We start from the raw sequence: 14,322 nt of genomic DNA, 5'->3' as shown, positions 1-14,322 counted from the left end.
AATCTCTGTGTACAGCGAAAGGCAAGCTGCAGTATAATCAAAAGCTTTCTGTGGTCTCTTGGCAGCAGCAGATTGTTTTGCTTCTCTGGGTCAAAATGTGCCAGACCTTTGTTCTCTTTAACTCTTGAAATGCATCATTTATGGAAAAACACCCTCAAATCACTCCAGCTTTGCAGCACTGAGGATCTGTTGATTACAGGAGGAAACGATCTCCCCATAATGTTAGATAAATAGAAAGCTCTATTATGGCAGTGAAGGCAGTCTCCAGCTTGGTGGCTCCTAAGGTTTGTGTCCACAGAAGCTGTGTGAAACCTGGACACGTGCAATGTGGCTGTCTCCTGAAGACCACGGAGCAGCAAATGTCTTAGGGAGGTTTTGTGAGCAGCTGGAGCGCTGCATGGATCTGCTCTGCCTCTCGTGCCTGCACACATGGACCCTGATGTCTGTCAGCAGGCCTCTCACGGGCAGGGAAACAGAAACATGGGCACGTTGGCCAAGTTCCTTACTGGTGGAAATGATTATATTTAGTAGGGAAAGGAAGTGCTTGCCTGTGTTAAATACAGCTGCCTTTCTGCAGCACTGTTTAGAGGAGAGGTCCACGGCATCCTGAGGGATTCTGCATTCCCAGCCCTTTGGAGGTTCAGGCCTTGTGTTGCTCTCCTTGGAAGATGGACCTGCTGCTCACCACCCTCAGGGGTGAGGACAAATGAATGCTGCCTCTTCCCACCTGGATTTCATTAGAGGAAACTGCAAACGGGGCAGGCATCAAACAGGAGCGCTCGTGTGTCCCTGTTCACCATCCCATGGACATGCGGGACCCAGCAGTAGTGATAGCGTTACGGTGGCTAATAATGCCTGTAATAATCCATGGATTCCTTTTGCAAGGAGTCCAGGTTGTTTATCAACCACCCCTTTCAGAGCGCAGCAATAGCGAAGCCAGGTTTTCCTTTCTTCCTCCCGCTGCTGCTTTAATACCCAGCCTGTTTTTGATGTGTGCATCAGCTTCTGATGTGCCACTGCAGGCTGTTCTCAGATCAGGTTTCTCGGGGTGCTGTTGACTTTATCTCGTTTAGCGGATCACATTTCTGGTGCCATACGCTGTGTGATCGCCGCCTCCCCGCGGCTTCGGAACAATTAGTAATTGAGCAGGAAGTGTGTGCTCACTACAATGGCCTTTTGATTCGGATTTTACAATCCCACCGTGTTCCACCCGGAGCGGAGGCGGGGGAGGCACTTCTCCCGACCGCGTTTTGGAGAGAGAAAGCCTGTTGTTGCAGCCACTTGGCTATTTGTCAGCACTTCTCAGACATCCCTCTTGCTCGGGTTGCTTGGCAACACGGGCTGGAGCCATCACACCACGCCAGTGCATTTCCACCAGCAGGTTGGGGGATGATTTATCTATCGGCAGGGCCCGGAGCGTGGTGAACCCGAGAGGCAGGACTGGACCTTTGAACAGGAGCCGACGGGAAATGCGAAGGCGAGGGAGAGCCTGGCTGGCTGGGGATGTGCAGTGAAAGCACCAATGATCAGGGCACGATCAGAGCAAAACTCAAGGCTCTTGGTTTAGACAGAATCGATTATATTTTGGCTGTTATTTCCCCTTTCACAGAGCACAAAGTGAATCAGAGCTTTGCGTTCGGCTTCCGTGTGATCATAGAATCAATCACAGGCTGCTTTGGCTTGGAAAGGGACCTTAAAGCTCATCCAGTTCTAACCCTCTGCCATGGGCAGGCACACCTTGCACTAGAGCAGGTTGCTCTTCGGGTGAACCTGAAATATCTCTTTATAAAAATAGCTCTGCTACAATAGTGGTGGTAAAATAAAGCTGGGGTTAGCACACAAGGTTAGCAGCACTCTGACAGCTCAAAGCCTGCGGTGAAGGAGGAGTTGAATTCTCCCCCAGCTTTGGAAATGTCTGAGAGCTGTTGTGTCACCTTCAGTATCACGTTGCCGTTCATACAAGACTTTTGCATTGATCCCTGGCATTAAGCAGAGAAGGGAAAGAAGGGTTTTATGAACTGGCATTTAGACAGTTGGTCATGCTGTAGTGGAATGTAGAAGCTCTTACTCCCCTTCAGAACATCACCTTCAATAAACTGAACGGAAAAGAAACGTGGATAACCTTTACCAAGCACCCCAGCTGAGTTTCTTCTGCTCACTTGTGAGTCCTTTCTGCAGACTGGTTGGGACGAGGGATTGACGATGCACGGGGGGCATGTTGACAAGAGCATCTCTGTGTACTTCTGAGGAGGCAAAGAGGAGAGGAAGGCTGATGAATCCACTCTGACCTCTTGAATGGCAGTATAAATACTTTATTGAAAACCCTAAAGAAATGCGTTTGGAAGTAGTAATCCTGCTCTGCATGCAACCTCATTTAGCCAACTGGGTATGCAAATGTGCTATTAATGTGTTTGCATCCAGTATAAATACACAAATCTAATCTGTTTATATATGTAATTTACACACAGCTGTGCTCATGCTCACTTAATACCAATATTTTCAGCAAGCGAGAGGTATCATGGGAGAGCTATTGTTCAAAACAAAAGCTAACAGTGCAGCACCATGGAAGGGGGCTCATTATCATCCTAGGATCTTTGGCATTCCCTTGAGGGAGTCTGCTTAACGACTTTCTGTCTGGGTATATGGCTGTGGATGTGTGCAGTGCAGGCGCTGGGACACGGCCCGTGCCTCTCTGCATCTCTGTGATGCTTTGGTGTTCAATCCCTTACAGTTTGAGGTAGGGTTTAATAGTTCAGTATAATGATCCAGGAAGGCAAAGTGGTCCAGTCGGGAGGGGAAGCTGATTTTTAGGCTACTCTCAGCTGATACATTTATTGTCAGTTTGTTTATAGGGTATACTTGATCTTACACCCATGTGGCCTAAGGAGTAGAAGGTTTTTATCATGTGTAGATGACCCCCTAAAGAGGTCCTTTGAATAGGCAATGAGAAATTAAAAAGACTTTTAATATCAATTGGTTTCTAATGAATACCATCAAAATGTGGTTTTGTCCGTATCTTTGAGTGAGAGGACTTGGTGAAAATAGCTATATTCAAAATGCCACAAAGGTTGGAGGAGGATTTTGTCTTGATGCAGTAGAGCTAGAAAAATAAACAGGCCAGTATCTATTAAAAGAAAGCTAAGTTTGGCTTCAGTACATGCTTGATCTGAGGTCACAATCTGCTGAATAAAGAAGCCAACTGACTTAAATGTATTTCAGAGGTAAGGGATGCTTTCAACCAACCAGAGTGTCTATACACACACACTGACATGCGTGTATGTGGTGATTCACTTCCAGTCTTGCTCTGCAAAGCCATCACCCCCATGTGTGCCTTCTCTCTTGGACTGGAAAGATGGAAGCATGGTGGTATCATTTTAGAAACATTTACCTGTTTACAGAAGTGGAAGGGGACTGCTGAAAAAATACCTCAGTAAACTAAACTTGTCCCAGAATTGCTTACTTTTAATATCTAAAGTTTGTACTTAAGCAGCAAGATCTGGCACGTGTTCCTCTTCATGCCTTCCTGCCATAGCATCACTGGTGCATTGTACACTGCACCAAGGACGGGGAAGGATCTTCACTTGCTGTTACTCCACAACTTTCTGCAAGCCAAATAGATGGTGAAAGAGCTTGTGTGTATAGTGTCAGTGGTCATCAAAGCACAGGTACTCCCCTACAACAAAGGTCCCTTGCAACAAAGATGTGTACTCGGTGGTTGCAGACATCTTCAAGCACTTACCAGACTTGTGTGAACAGTTTCTCATAGCTTTACATGAATGTGTCAGAGAAAAGAATAAGGTCCTTCCAATCATGACCTGTGCTTCACTGCAGCCTCTTCAGGAGACTTGAAATTGCAAGCTGGTGACAGGCTGACTTCCTGATGGAGCAGACAAAGCAGCGCTGTGGTTAGAGGTGAGACAGAGCAGTAAACAGAAGAGCATCTGAGATGCTGTAGGCTAAAGGCAGATAATGCTGAGGGAGCAGTGGGAACGTAGGTATGTCTGCAAACATCTCCTACTAATGCCTGCGTGCTTGAGACCTGCACATATCTACTGCAGTGCCAAGGTCTGTAGAACAACATGCAGAGACAGTTAGGGAAGGCTCATGGTGTCTGTTACACAGGTTTGCGAGGTAGTTGAGTTTTCCAGCTTGCTGTTAACTGATGGAGCACACAACAGCATGAGCATCTAATGGTGAGGGTTAAAACCACTTCAGAGTTAAAATCCAAGACAGCATTAAGCAGAGCTACTGTAGTGACAGGAAACAATAAGTTGCAGTTCAGAAGAGGTTGAAGCATATGCTGTTCTCCCAGCAGCAGGGCACGTTAAAGGGATGTCACAGCAGCCAGAATGTAGATTTGCCTTGATGGTTCCTCTTTCCCAGTGCACTGTGCTAGATTTGGGGATTTTGGGTGGTTTATTTTGTTATTACCGAGGTTTCAGGTGAGCTTCCTCAACCCATCACACTTGTTCTTCATTCTAGATGCTGCTGTCGTACCTTAGAATGTTCTGTTACCTTGGGACCAAGCCTTGCTCGTGGCAAGTTGCTCTGAGGATGTGTGTTCTTAGGCCAAGAAGTTCCCATGGAACCTGCCTCCCTTCTGCCCTCTCCTGTACCCCAGCAGGAAGGTCTTTCCCCCTCTTTTTTTGCTGTCTCTCTTTAGCTGGCAGTTTGTGCATCTTGCAGTTGTGTTACAGGAGTCTGTGACGATCCTGTTCTCTCTGACCCAACAGAACATCCAGCCAGCTCTGGACCTGCTTCTCCATGATGCAGCCTTCCTGAGCTTAGTCTCAGAAAGTGTTTTCCCCAGCTTTGCCAAGCCCAATCTGGGCTGTTTGCAAAGGCAGGACAGGGAAAGCCTCCCAGCTAGGGCTGGAAGCAGATGGAGCATGGCCAGGGCGTGCAGGGACAGAACAAGGGGAATGGCTTTAAACTGGAAGAGGGGAGATGAGCTCTTAAGCAGAAGCTCTTCCCTGTGAGGGTGCCCAGAGAAGCTGTGGCTGCCCCATCCCTGGCAGTGCTCAAGGCCAGGTTGGACACAGGGGCTTGGAGCAAGCTGCTCTAGTGGAAGGGGTCCCTGCCTGTGGCAGGGGTTGGAGCTGGAGGAGCTTTAAGGTCCCATCAACCCAAATCACTCTGTAATAACCACCCTGGAGCCTCCCACCTCTGAGACCTTCCCCTCCCTGGCCAGGGTGGTCACTGGTGCAGTGTCTTAGGGCAGGTGGGCTGGGTAAGAGTGGTGAGGGAACCAAGCAGCTTGCAGAAGGAGTTAAACAGGGCTGCTGCGTGTCTGCAGGGGTTGGGTGGGTTCTGAGAACAGCCTGGGTACGTGTGACAGCTGCGTTTCCTTGACGTAGCTCTTTTTGCCCTTCATGGGATTACTTACTGAGCAGTACTTGGTCCTGTCTATTATTGAGCGTATAGAATTCCTTTGAGGTGAAGGTACAAGAAATGCCAGCATCATTTTCTGCTGCAGACAGGCATAGTTTGGTGGGGAAAAATAGCGAATAACACGTTATATTTTTGTAAGAGGTACCCAACATCTTTAGGTTAAACTGTGTCTTCTTAAGGAAGCAATCAGGATACTTCTGTTTCTAAAGGACAATTTATATCATTTAACATTACCAGCAAAGGCCTTTATTTGCACTGGATGTACATGAGCAAAATGTAATGTTAAAACTCAACCAAGCTTTTCATAAGATGTGCTCTGGGCACTGGAATTCAGCGGCTGTGCATGTATAATGTCTGCATGTGCAGATATTGGTTGGGGCAGCGTGTAAATGTGCTGCACGTGGACCAGAAGTTCTGCAGGTATGACCCAAAGCTCCTTTGCTTTCCAGAACAACTGCCTTGATTTTGCATCTTGTGGAATTTAAGGACTTAAAGATGCTTTGATGCATTTAGTGTTCATCTGCTGTTAACTATTAAACCCCCATAAATCTTCCTCACCATAATATTCGAACTTAAAAAGGCATCTTAAATATGGAGGATGGTGACAGCGTCAGTTGGCATCTGCCTAGAAAACCTGGGGCCTTTCAAAACATGCAGTGTGCCTATTGCTTTCATCAGAACAAAAATCCTCCATCTCTTTATGCTTGTGATTGAAGGAAAAGGTCGAGAGGAGAACTTGCTGTTCTTGGACGTAGTCTAAAGAGATTTCTTTTAGGAAAAGAACCCTCCTTATTTCCTGGATTGAGCAAGAGCAGAAAAGGCTGTGTTTGTGTTGGTAAATATATTGCATTACAACATGCTCTTTGCTAATGATCCAGGTGGAAGTCAGGGGAAGGGAATGAAACAGCACATGGATTTTCTTAGAGAACATCCATTTGATCTGAACCTGATTGGAGCATCACCTCCGAAGAGACAGTAGCAGTTCTGAATGTACAGTTTTATCAGTCATCCTACCTTTCTGAAGCCCAGGAGGTTTCAGTTTGAAACGCTTCAATCGATTAAACAGGTTGCTTTTGTGCTGGATGTTATTCCTGCACCCTTCCAGAAACAGCTTTATTCCATAGTGCTGCAGCAAAGCAGGAATCTGAGCTGGGCACCTCAGTTTGCAGCAGATAAATCCTGGGGTGCTGGATTTCAGCATGCAGCAGCAGCAGCACATTTCTCCTGCCAAGCTGTAATCTCTTGATAATAGAAACCCTGACGCATAACCTTAACTACAGCTTTGCAATGGCATTATCATCGCATTGATAAACATGCCATCTGAGCTCTGTTAGTCAGAACATAATGGCTTTGTGTATCTTGTCATGGTATTTGTTTCTTGGGATAAAATATGGGACCTGCAAGTAACACATATGCAAACATTAACAGGCTCGTTCCTTGATCTTCCTTGGTTATTTATAGCTCCCTGTTTACACGTTGTAGTAGGCTATGGCAGAATCTAATAGGTTTCATTGGGGAAGCTCGTATTATCGACTGGTATTTGTGTCGTGGCTGGTCAATAGCCATGGTAACCACTTGGTAAAACACAACCCCGTTGTCTGTCAGCGCTGACTGACCCAGCGTGCCGTGGCATTGCCAGTGCTGCTTCACAGCAGTGATTGTCATTATGCTTAGCATCGTTTTAATTGTGGTACAGTTTGTCTTCAGCGAACAGTGCAGACAATAATGCTGACAGAGTTCTGCCAGAAGTAATGGCTTACAGTTAAACACGTGGTAAAACAGAAATGTTTATCCTTAAAACTCCAAATCCTGTGCTTTCAAAACTGAAACCACTGCTCTCTAGAGCAGCTTCCACTTGTTCTCACGTCTTCCCTCACACATCCATAGGTTTGAGCCTCACTGTTCTGTATTGCGAGACTTAAGACTGTTTTAATTCAGCAGCTGTCACTTTCAGATGCCTTTTGTGAGTCGTGCAGCATCTCCTGCACCATTACAACGCAGACACGGGAGCGGCTGCATGTTCCTTTGTGCAGCGGAGGGGAAATGTCAGCTCCGTTGTGCAGTCTGCTTTGGGAGATGGAGGAGAGCAACAGGTCACTTGGGTTTGATGTGCAACTATTTAGTTCTTTTATATTTCACAACATTTAGGGGCCTCTGGTGTATTTGGCTTGAGGAAGTAGCTGTTCCTGCAGCAGCAAAGGGAGAACTGGACGTGAGGCCTGAATTAACGGAAGACTGGAATAGGAAGGAAAATCTGATGATGTTTTAAACAAGTTATAATTTTGTTACGCTTTAGAATGTCTGTCAAAGCTTCTAAAACTGTTCTTGTGTTCTGTTCTCTGTGTATTAAGGAGTAGCTCTCTCTTGCCTTGCCATAGAGGCGCACAAGTTGGCTGTGTTTGCTCTGCCTCAATGGCCTGGTGGCAATTCTGTATGGTACCAGTGAAGGTGACAGCACAGCTGCCCAGCATTTCAGAAGGATTCACTTCACATTTGGGCATCTGGAACAGCATTTCAAGCTCCCTCTGATTCTGTTACTCAGGCTCTACGCTAGGCTTGTGTTCCCAGTGGGCATTTCTGACATGTTATGGGTTCAGTTTGTCACAGGATGTTTTAGTAGTGTTGAATCACAACACGAAATAAATGTAAGATAGTTTGGTTCAAAGGAATCTTAGATATGAAGTGGTCTCCTGAGAGTTCAGGCAGACCATAGTCAGTCTTTGGTGCAATGGGCAATAGGGAACCAGGGCTTTTCACTTTATGCAGAGGACCAGATTTCTCTCTTTTATTTCCTTGTGGGTTTCCATCCGTGGCTGGAGTGTTCTGGGTCTGATTCTGTCTTATTCCCCTGTAGCTTTTTACATTGCCTTCTCCTATATATGCTCTGTTAACTGATGTTGCAAAAGCATCCTATCTCTGATACAGCCCATGAGGCACCGGTGTCAAAGCCAGGAACTGAGCTGCCTTGTTCAGAATGTGCGTTCCCTTTGGACTGCCTGGTTCTACACGTTTCTCGCTTTAGTAGAGCTCCTTTCTTTATGATAAGCTGCAGACAGGACTGATGCTGGGAGTGCTGTGAGGTATGGGGGGCTGGTACCCTGCTATTAGCATGATTTTCCTTGTCCAGCAACCCTGAAGTCTTACCCCTGGAGTGCTCTTCTCCCTGGTTTAAAGGGAGTAGATGGGAATGAGTAAGTCATACACTGGAAGGGACTGGAATCCCAAGGCATACACAACCCGTGGTTCATTCTTGTCTCTGTGCCCCCAGGCGTGTCCTTGGCGAACCCTAGCAGTCTTGCTGGTTTGATGGTCAGGGTTAGGTAAGGATAGATCCCTTTGCGAGCAAAATAACACGAGTGAGGTTCCAAAGAGACTGCTCACTCCTCATCAGCGTTGCGGTGGGACCTCATTCAGTAGCAGGCTACCCTTTCTGGGCTTCCTGATCCATTTCACCGTATGGAAGCCTTTAACTGCCTGCCCACCTCCTTCAAGGAGATGCTTCCAGGATGGTGTGGTCCAAAATGTATTCACCCAACTTGAGGTGTGTTTCTTCTTAGGGAATTATTTATCCTTACCTCCTTCCTCCTGCTCTCAGGGCCTATTTATTACCAAACATCCCTCATCTTTTGCAGGCAGAACTTGGGTTTGGTTGTGTTTATAGGAAGGGAGAGGAACCCCCGGGCCTGGCCCTTCTGCCAAGAGACACTTGGGTCTGCTCTTAGTCTTTTGGTACTGAGCGGAGGTGGTGAAGCGGGGTACGGGGATGCTCCGCAGGCGGAAGGTGCTGCCCCCGCGAACAGGGCAGGAGCAGTCACTTGGGAAGCGGGCGCTGCGGCGGGGAGAGACCCGAGTGCGAGCGGCGGCTGCGGCAGCCGAGCTCCGGCAGCGGGCAGGGCCGGGGGCCGCCGATCGAAGGCTGCTGCCGCGGGGCTTCCCCGGGGCTCGGCCGCACGGGCCGGGACCGGAGGGGAAGGAGGGGGGGGGGGGGTCCGCTGATCCAGGCCGCCTTTTGCGGCGCGCCCCGCGGGTGCCGCGCCGCCCAGCCCCGCCGCCATCACACGCTGGGCGGCCGCCGCCTCCCGCCCGGCCCTCGGCTCCGCTCGGCTCTTCGGCTGCGGCTCGGCTCGGCTCGGCTCGGCTCGGCTCGGCTCGGCTCGGCTCGGCTCGGCTCGCTGCCCGCCGCCGCGGTCCCTACCTGCGCCGCCACAGCCGCGGCTGCAGGGCGAGGGCCGGAAGGGCTCCGCGTTGGGGGCCTCGGGAGCCGGGCGCGGGTCTTCCGCCGACCCCCGGGCAGGGAGAAGCCGGAGGGGCTGGCGGCTGCCGGCGCTGCTGAGCCCCAGCGGCACCTCCCCGGCGCGGCTCTCTCCTCCCCTCCCCTCGAAAACCAACGCTGCGCATTTCCCTTCGCCCGCCGCTGCTAGTTGAGGGGTAAGAGTTGGGAGGAGACGTGCAGCAGGGCGCTCCGGCGGTGCGGGGCGAGGAGCGGCTGTGGCGCTGACTTTTCCCCGAGCTTCAGAGGCTGGAAGTTTGACATGGAAGGGAATGTGCTCTGAATCCCTCGCCATCTCCTCAGAGCTGCCTTCCCCCGCCCGCTTTCGGCTGCTCCGTAGGTATCGGTTCGCACCGACGGACCCTAAGCTGAGAGCATTGCGCTGATGAGCAAGATCTCCTTTATTTGCCTTCCCTTGTGCTGACACGCTGTTTTTGTTATCTTTTATCACAGAAACGCTTTATTAAGGGGCTGAGGCAGTACGGCAAGAACTTCTTCAGGATCCGAAAGGAGTTGCTTCCCAATAAGGAGACCGTAAGTACATTCGGACCTGATGCAATTTGCTTTTTCCTCTTTCTGCTTCGGAGCTCGATCTTACGAAACTGTTTCCTCCTGCCCTCCCCTCCCTCCCTCCCCGAGCTGAATTTCTCTTCAGATAAACGGAAGAGCAATCCCCAGCCGGGGAAGGGAGCTGTAATATTCAGTGCAGTTTGTAGGTTACATAAAGCAGTCGTCATTGCTGGACGGGAGGCACCGAGGTTGGGTGAAGTGTATTTATGGAGACCAGAATCTAATTTTACCTCCTGACATTATGATGGGATAATACATTTATGTCGCCCAGTCGGGCTGGAATGGCACTGGGTAATTAAAGCAAGCCTAAACCAAAACAAGATCTAATTGAAGCTGGGAGGCGCAGGGCTGTGCTGCTCCTGTGACCTGCAGAATTGGGTGCTGGTGGTTAACTCTTCGTGGCCCTGCAGTGTGTAACTCGGGTTCCGGATTGATCCGTGGGTTATTGCTCCACTGAACTTCATCGAGCGTTCGCGACTGTCGTTCTGCTGGCAACCCCAGCAAGTGCTTAGCATGGGCAGGGAGGAGTGGTTGACTCCTTCGTAGGAAAAGAGGGTTTAGGAAGCCTTGGGAATCTGGTTACTTTTCCATTAGTCCTAATTGCCAAGCTTCTCTGGAAGCTTCGGTTTCTGTTCTGCAGGTGTCGTTTCACTGCTGGGAGGGTGCTTGTGGAAAGCGGTTTTCATATTGTGCTGCATTGGGAATGGAAATGGAGCTGGACTGTTCTCTAGCCATGTGTGAGTGATCTGGAAAATATTCCTGTAGAGCATAGCTGGTTGTTTGGACTTTGTGTGTGGGTAATTCGGGTGTTCAGTGGGGAAGAGAATGACTCTGAGAGTGTTTTAAACCCTGTCACTTGCTGCAGGTCACTCCCGTTCTCTTCTGTGATGTTCTTGTGAGACAGAATCTTTGATGGTAGATAGTAACACCACGCATGGCAAGTGGGAAGGGGAGGGTGAAGTGATTCCTGGAGTGCCTCAATTGGTGTATATGGTCACTGATTCTATTGGAAAACTTAATTACCTATCAGGTGTATACTGTACCGAGTATGCTGGTGGATTTTTGAGGCGTGAAGGCCCAGTGTTGGAAAGATGACAGCGTAGAAGGAATGCTGGCGTAGTTGCTTCTTAGCAACACCTGACAAGCCAGCACACAGTCCGTTTAAACAGTCTGTTCCTCTTTTCTGTAGAGTATTTCCTAAGAGTGTATTTCGAACAAATTGGTGTTTACTTTAGAAATGAATTCTGCTGATGGTAAAGTTACTGAGAGGCAGAAGGACTCATCTGAAGTTTGATTTACAGCAGCTGCGAACAGTGCTTTTAAATACCAAATATCTCTTTGTGATAAGAGAAAAAGCAGTTTTCAGGGGAAAGGAAAAGGGAGACCAAAGAGCTAAGAGCTGGGGGCAAGTGCCTAACCCTGTTGGTACTGTTTGACTTCTACATTTGAACTTGGACATCAGGCCTAAGGCTTTTGGTCCGAGTTTTGCAACTGCGCGAGTGATGTGAAACTTCACACACGCTCTCCTTTTTCAGGTGTTCCAGTTCTGTTTCATGAGGTCTAAACCCATAGCATAGAGCAGACTCTAAAACAACCTTTGGGCAACTGGGCAGCAGCGTGGCCAGGGGTTGGAGCAGGCATTTTTAGCCCCTAGTGGTAACTGAGCTACAACTAACCTCTGACCTGCAATGGGTTGTGGAATCTCTTGTTTCCTATTTTTGCCCACACGTCTTGCTTCTGCTTTCTTTTAATTCCCAGTCTTTTTTCGGACCAAAGCCCAGTTTCACTATGATAAGACATGCAGAATAAAGGCTGCAGTAAAGAATATTTGGGTATCCAGTTTTGCTTTTCTTCCTTAAAGTGGGATAATGAATAATGTTAATGCCAAGGCTGTGGATTTAAATGATTTCAGATACTTTGCCTGCCATTTCTGTTGCAGTGTGAAGTAACACTCTAGCAATTCCAGAAAGACTAGGAAAAAAAGGCCTTATTTTCCTGTTTTGCCACCATATTAGCATGAGGTGAAGCCCTAAAAGTATACTGATGGAAAAGCACTACAGCAACTCCCAAGGTCTGCAAAATGAATGGGGCATTCTTGAAGTGACTTGTCCTAAATGGAAACCCAGCTGTAGGTCAATGCATCCTGCACATTTACCTTCTTAGTCACTGGAGGCTGTGGGAGAGGAATCAGGGTTTTGCCTCCCTGCAAAGCCCACTTAAAGTTTAATCTCCTTGTTGTTATGCTTCTTGTATAATACACGGTTTCTCTAGACACTGATATTCATGCTGCTTCCACAGGGGTACAACTCCTGATACCACCTTAAGCCCTGTGGTTGGAACACTGCAATAGCAGAAGATAAGTGATGCAGTAGGAATGCAGAACCCATGTAGGCACCAGGCCTATTCTGTTAAATCAAGCTGAAGCTACTGTGCAGGAAGTCACAATACAGAGGTGAATATGACATTGGATTACCTTTATAATATTGGAAGGTGTAAAGTGGCTCAGTAAGAGATGAGAATTAGGCCATCCTATATTGAGCTTTCACAAGCATGTTAAGGAATGTCCTATTTGAGTTGTGCCTTTGCTGCTTTTATTCCCTGTCCATAGTTAATGTACAGTATCTCTAAAGGAAACCCTGTATTTGTCAGTGTGTGTTTTAGCTAGTTGTTGTGGTTTAACACCAGCTGGCAACTGGTTTAATGTATCTTTTCAACATTCCTTTGTAAGTTATTTCTCCTAAATGAATAATCAGCAAGAAAAAAAGCATCTTTATGAAAGAAAATAGTGCATTTCAAAGCTGTATGTGTTTTGGTCTTCACTCATCCAGTTTGTTTCAAAGCCTGTGTCCCACAGGGGTTCCCGATGAGCATGACTGTAAGTAGCTGTGGCAATCCCTTCTAGCTCTTATAAGCAAGAGGCAGAGGAGCTGGAATCAGCTCTTCCCTGAGCATTGCCCTGAAGTGGGAATGCTGGATGGGACAAGGAAAGCCAGCAGTTGTAAGGCTGGATCAGCAGGCGTTAACTTTCTGATACTCTGGAGGGAAACTGCCTCCATGTAGGTGAACTTCAGTAAATCCAAGGGAAACTTCCTTTGGTTTCCCTTGGACTCTGTCTTACATGTATCTGCTCTGTTCCCACGTAGCTTTCTTCCTTCCCCTTCCTCTGGAATAGTTTTCTCCTGGTTGTAGCTGCAGTGGAACGGCACAACTGTGTCCTGCTCCTCTTTGGTTCATACTTAGCCTGATTCTTCTCTGCAGGAAGCCAAGAAAGAAGTTTTGGGAGGCTCCCATGTGGCATGGACAGGTTTCATTAACAACTTGTGTTTGAATTCCCATGTTGTGCCAATGCAGAGTACACAGCTGGCAGCACGTTTCCTCAAGTATCTGATTTGGCTTTAAATATGTCACTTAATTATTCCCCCCCCCCTTTTTGAGCACAATTTGCTACAATTTGATGATAACATGGGATTTTCAAAGTATTTAAGATTCTCCTGCTCTGAATTCTTGGGGTGATTACATTGAGCTCCTTGAATCTGAGAGTTCTAGAAGCGTTGTGATAGGCCTGAGATAAACGTACTTAAATGCCTACGAGGTCAGGGGCTGGCTGACTGTGTTCTTGCAAACGGCTTAACTCTGTGTTGGTGACGTGCAAAAAGTAAATAGAAACATGGAAGAAACGTGAGCTTGTGCAGGGCAGTAATGTGCAGGCAGAGCAGGAGGAGGAGGAGGACGCCAAGTCACGGTGTTGGCGTGCTCAGATTTCGAGCTGGGTCCTGTTCCCCTCGGCTGCCCATGTGCTGCTCGCCCTGAAATACTGCTCTGAACTGCAGCTTTTGGCCTGAGCTGTTTAAGCCATGGCCCCAGAAGAAACAGGTTTGGTTTCCCCTGGCTGGAGTTCCTCCATCCTGCTCTGTGTCGCATTGTATGTGGTGATTGACCAGTGGAACTCGAAGGTTCTGTACCAGTTTGTTAGAAGTGGAGAGGGATGTAGGTGATGGTCCCTTTGGCAGCCTTACATAGGCTTAGGAATAGCATCATGTTATATCATAAGATAGCCATAGCATATTATAGACCGGTTTGGAAGAAAGGGA

At 48.0% G+C, this 14,322-nt stretch overlaps 1 protein-coding gene across 9 annotated transcripts in view; it reads left to right on the top strand.

Annotated features, from left to right (window-relative positions):
* RERE (arginine-glutamic acid dipeptide repeats) overlaps window positions 1-14,322 on the top strand; it is a 222,245-nt gene that overhangs the window by 164,973 nt on the left and 42,950 nt on the right. For 8 of the 9 annotated variants that reach the window (XM_062604094.1, XM_062604088.1, XM_062604129.1 and 5 more), the window contains one exon: window positions 10,115-10,195. The exons of the other annotated variant lie outside the window; for it this stretch is intronic. In XM_062604094.1, coding sequence (XP_062460078.1) covers window positions 10,115-10,195 — 81 coding nt within the window. The remainder of the gene's footprint in view (window positions 1-10,114; window positions 10,196-14,322) is intronic. 9 annotated transcript variants of the gene reach the window in all.

The sequence above is a fragment of the Pezoporus occidentalis genome, unplaced genomic scaffold (assembly GCF_034315485.1).
Source record: "Pezoporus occidentalis ecotype Australia unplaced genomic scaffold, CSIRO_AGI_Poc_V1 ctg119, whole genome shotgun sequence".
NCBI classification, from domain to species: domain Eukaryota; kingdom Metazoa; phylum Chordata; class Aves; order Psittaciformes; family Psittacidae; genus Pezoporus; species Pezoporus occidentalis.
Note: the sequence above shows the minus strand (reverse complement) of the source record. Positions and strands in the feature narration are given on the sequence as shown.